At 58.0% G+C, this 5000-nt stretch overlaps 1 protein-coding gene across 1 annotated transcript in view; it reads left to right on the forward strand.

Moving 5' to 3' along the window:
- Positions 1–831: 831 nt before the first annotated feature.
- LOC134016744 (cysteine-rich motor neuron 1 protein-like) overlaps positions 832–5000 on the forward strand; it is a gene marked incomplete at its 5' end in the record, with an annotated part of 22372 nt that continues 18203 nt past the window's right edge. The window contains 3 exon segments of the mRNA XM_062456057.1: positions 832–998; positions 1000–1075; positions 4786–4965. Of these exon segments, the coding sequence (XP_062312041.1) occupies positions 832–998; positions 1000–1075; positions 4786–4965 (423 nt within the window).

Raw genomic sequence — 5000 nt, forward strand, 5'->3', positions numbered from 1 at the left:
CCAGACAGCAACATGAGCACAAGTGTTCCACTCACACAGCATATCCAACCTGGGAGAGTCCTCCCCTCCTCCTCCCGCCTCCTCCTCCCCTCCCCTCCTCCCCTCCTCCTCCCCTCCTCCTCCTCTCCTCCTCCCCTCCCCTCCTCTCCTCCCCTCCTCCCTCCCCTCCTCCCTCCCCTCCCTCCCCTCCCCTCCTCCCCTCCCTCCTCCCCTCCTCCTCCCCTCCCCCTCCTCCTCCCCTCCTCCTCCCCTCCTCCTCCCCTCCCTCCCCTCCTCCCTCCCCTCCTCCCTCCCTCCTCCCCTCCTCCCTCCCCTCCTCCCCTCCCTCCCTCCCCTCCTCCCCTCCTCCTCCCCTCCTCCTCCCCCTCCCCTCCTCCTCCTCCCTCCTCCTCCCTCCCCTCCTCCTCCCCTCCCCTCCTCCCCTCCTCCCCTCCCCTCCTCCTCCTCCCCCTCCTCCTCCCTCCCCTCCTCCCCCTCCCCCTCCTCCCCTCCTCCCCTCTCCCCTCCTCCCCTCCTCCTCCCCTCCTCCCTCCCCCTCCCCTCCTCCTCCTCCCCTCCTCCTCCCTCCCCTCCTCCCCTCCCCTCCTCCCACCTCCTCCCCTCCCCTCCTCCTCCTCCCCTCCTCCTCCTCCCCTCCTCCCTCCCCTCCTCCCTCCTCCCCTCCCCTCCTCCCCTCCTCTCCTCACATCTCCTGTCCTCCCCGCCCCCATATTGCTCAGCTGTAACAGTGTGGACACTGTTAAGGACCGGGGGCTGGTAGAAGTGGTTACAGTATTCCTTACATAGATTTGTTATTATATGTGACGCTGTGTGTGTGTGTGTGACTTCCAGAAGAGCTGAAGTGTGCTGGAGTCACATGCCCTCCTCTGCCGGTGCCCTCCTGCCCCCCTGACTCTGTGCTCTCCATGAGCTACCTGCCCCCTGCTGGCTGCTGCCCCTCCCTGCCCCCCCGCTGCACCTGCGACCCCCAGGCCTGCGTCCAGCCCTCCTGCCCGGCCGGGGCAGAGAGCTGTGATGCTCACCCAGGCCAGTGGGCTGCCGGGTAACTGCTGCAGTGTGTTCCAGTGCCAGAGAGGTAACGTCCCCCTCTCGTCAAACATCCAAACTATTCCTGGCTTCCTCAGTCATAATCCTCTCCACCCAGGTTGCAGGTGTGAAATGTTCAACCGCCATTGAAAAGATCTTTATTTTCATCAGATAGAATTTGAAAGTCCCTGTTGACCACATGTCTGGACATGAAAAGGAGAGCTGGTCATTAGCTGGTAATTGTTGTTCGTCTGTTTATTGGTGTTGCCCGCTGGCTGGAGTCTGTTGAGGACACTTCAAAGGCATTTCTTCTGTAGCGTGTCCTGCTAATAATCGGAGCCCGATTAATCACGACTACGGGCCTGAAGACTGTTGTGCTGCCTCAGTCTTCTTACCAGTTAGACACCCACACAGCTAGCTAGCTCGCTCACTAGCCTGCCAGCTAGCCAACCACCCAGCTCGCAAGCCAGCCTGCCAACCAGCCAGGAGAGAGACTAGAGAGCCAGGACGAGGGGAAGGGACGTGACTGTTTACTCTGCGCTGCCTGCAAATATTTTGTTTTACCAACAGAACAGATTCCCATTCTGGCCTCTCCGCACCCGTTAAGAGCGCCATGTCCTGGAATTAATGGGACTCAACAAGCCCAGTGACCAGAAAAGTGCTTAGGCTACGCTTTTGCTCAACAGAAGTGCAGTGTCAAAGAGTTCCAGTCTGGTCACACGTCCAAAAGAAAAAAGTTCAACAGTTCATTGATGGGAATGCTTTTTATGTGCCCCAGCCGGGCCGTGGGGAGGGTAATGGAGGGAGGCAGGCCGGCGCAGGCTGAATGCGGTCGGGGGCGTGGGGATCAAGGCTGAATGTGGTCAGGGGCGCGGGGATCAGGCTTCTGATAACAAGTGTCTGCTACTCTCTGCCTCCAGGCGTGATGCTTTTTGTGCTGCTTCCATGGCAGTTACCCCCGCATGACTGCCCCTTATCAGTTACCCCCCGCATGACTGCCCCTCATCAGCTCCTCCCTGCCCCTCATCAGCTCCTCCCTGCCCCTCATCAGCTCCTACCTGCCCCTCATTAGCTCCTCCCTGCCCCTCATTAGCTCCTCCCTGCCCCTCATCAGCTCCTCCCTGCCCCTCATCAGCTCCTCCCTGCCCCTCATCAGCTCCTCCCTGCCCCTCATCAGCTCCTCCCTGCCCCTCATCAGCTCCTCCCTGCCCCTCATCAGCTCCTCCCTGCCCCTCATCAGCTCCTCCCTGCCCCTCATCAGCTCCTCCCTGCCCCTCATTAGCTCCTCCCTGCCCCTCATCAGCTCCTCCCTGCCCCTCATCAGCTCCTCCCTGCCCCTCATCAGCTCCTCCCTGCCCCTCATTAGCTCCTCCCTGCCCCTCATTAGCTCCTCCCTGCCCCTCCACCCCCTCCAGTACCCCTCAAGCACACCTCACCCGGCCTCGCCTCGGTTACAGCGCAGGAGAGACTCGAACCCGGTCAGGACTGGGATTCCTCCGGTGTTTATGGAACACGGAGTCCCCCGCTGTGATTGGCCCTGGGTGCTGGGCGTGGCCTGTGATTGGCCCTGGTTGCTGGGCGTGGGCTGTGATTGGCCCTGGGCGTGGGCTGTGATTTTCCCTGGGTGCTGGGTGTGGCCTGTGATTTGCCCTGGGTGCTGGACGTGGCCTGTGATTGGCCCTGGTGCTGGGCGTGGCCTGTGATTGGCCCTGGGTGCTGGGCGTGGTCTGTGAGCTCTGGGTCAACACGCTGGGTTCTGTGACAGCAGCCCAGACCTGTGTGTCTGGGTTGTCCTGACGACCGGGCCGGAGGATGACCCTGGAAGGAGACGATAAGCTGACACCACCCTGGCACTGTGATGTCTTAGCATGTTCCAGATGGTTCCATACAAGCCAGTTTTATCTGGCCCGAAGAGGAACAACAGTGTTCTCGTCCAACACTCAGGTCTCAGACAGGATGCTGTTTATGGAGTTAAACTCCAAGTGATGGTGGGTTCTTTTTAAACTACAGTTTAAACAAGGCTTTATCTTCACATCAACAGTGCGTGTACAGTACTATCAAGACTACACGATTAAAGTGTTGACATGGTATGCATCATTTCATGGAAGGAAACTGGAATGACTGTTTAACAACAGTCCCATGAGCAATGTACTGTGAGGGTCCCAGGGGAGTCATTCTCGTTCATCCTCTGTGGCTTCGTGAAAGCACGGCCCTGGGATTGATTTAGGAGGTGGGTTGGGGTCACGAATCTACACCCAGCCACAGTTCCACTTCATCCCTGATCCAGAGAGTAGGGAATATCACAAAGCACGTCAGGAATTCACAGTCTGACGCAAATGAGCGTTGGGGATTAACAGGAACAAACACAGAGGAAGTCACGTGACCATACTGTCATGTGACTTCCTATTGTTTCCCCTGCGTTAAGCATCGGGGTCATGCCTGCCAATCACAGCCAGCTGAAGTGCTTATTGCGTTTGCTCTGCTTAGCTGCTGCAAGCAGGTCGGGAAGGGAAGGAGAGAGATGGAGAAGAAAGGCAAAAGAAAGGAAAGAAAGAGCAAATAAAAAAAAGAAAGAAAGAAAGAGAGGGAGGGAGGGAGGGAGGGAGGGAAAAAAACAAAATCCCATTTTTACTTGACTCAGTTGGTCCACCTGCTTTGTGTTAGAGGGCAGGATGGAGTGGGGGGGCGGGGGTGGGGGGCAGCTGAGGGTGCCTCTCAGGGTATGGCATACAGATGCTGCAGCCCCCCCCCCCTCAGGGAGGAGTTGGTCGGGCCTGGTGGCGCCGTGGAGGGCAGGCCAGATAGGCTGAACTCTGCCATGCCTGCATCTCTGTCACCAGTCAGACCATGACACTCTTACATAATCACCTCTCTTCCTGTAAACCCTACATTCTCCGCATTCTCCTGGAGAGCAGTAGCTCATAGCCAGGTCTGTAGTGTTGACGTCTGCTGCCAGTGGTACAGGCATGGTACTAGAGGGTGAAAAGGAGTTTAAAATACAATGGAATGTTTTCATTGAATAAGTTCGGTTTACCCTTGGTCTCCCTCCCTCCCTCTCATTCTCTCCCTGTCTCACGCCCCCCTCCCTCTCCTTCACTGTCTCCCTCCCTCCCCCTCTCTCTCCCTCTCTGAGCAGCAGTCCTCAAGACAGGAGGTGTCTGTTCCGGGTCTGGTATCACTCTTTGACATCCCAGACAGAAGTCCTGTCTGGTGGGTCCGGTTCTCAGGCAGACTGCCTGGGTTCCAGTGCTTTACCAGCCTGTGTGCTGTGTGTCTCCGGTCCACAGCAGATCACTCTGGGGCAGTCTTCCTGCTCGCTCTGCTCCTGGTCTCATCCAGCCAGCATCGCCTCCCCAAGACATCCCAAATCTCTGTGAATTCCACTTAATGGAGTTGGCTTCATTGTCTGATACACTGGGATACAGTTCCTCCAGGAGAGCTCAGCTCACCCCAGGAACAGCTCCTGGTCTCTCCTCCCCCAGGAACAGCTCCTGGTCTCTCCTCCCCCAGGAACAGCTCCTGGTCTCTCCCCTGCTGTAACATTTTTGTCTGTTATGAATCTCTACAGGGAGTGTGTCTGACCGGGGTTGATTAGGGCCCAGATGTGTTTCCTGGTCAGATCACATGGTCAGACAAGCCTGTGGGCCTTGGTCTTAACACGTGAACATTCATTCATCCACTGAAAAGCGTGCGTGCGTGTTTGTGTGCGTGTGTGAGGGCCAGCTTGACAGTCTTTGTTTCCTTCTCCCCCTCCCCCAGTCTCTCCCCAGTGCGTCCACAACAGCCAGCAGTTCTCCGAGGGGGAGGTGTACCGCATGCAGCCCTGCTGGCTGTGCCAGTGTCGTGGGGGGATCTCCTTCTGCTCCAAGGCCGAGTGTGCGGAGCTGGACTGTGACAACTTTTACATCCCAGAGGGAGAGTGCTGCCCAGTCTGCATAGGTACAGACCCCCTCCTCCTCCCCCTCCTCCCCCCC

The sequence above is a fragment of the Osmerus eperlanus genome, unplaced genomic scaffold (assembly GCF_963692335.1).
Source record: "Osmerus eperlanus unplaced genomic scaffold, fOsmEpe2.1 SCAFFOLD_377, whole genome shotgun sequence".
In the NCBI taxonomy this organism is placed as follows: Eukaryota; Metazoa; Chordata; class Actinopteri; order Osmeriformes; family Osmeridae; genus Osmerus; species Osmerus eperlanus.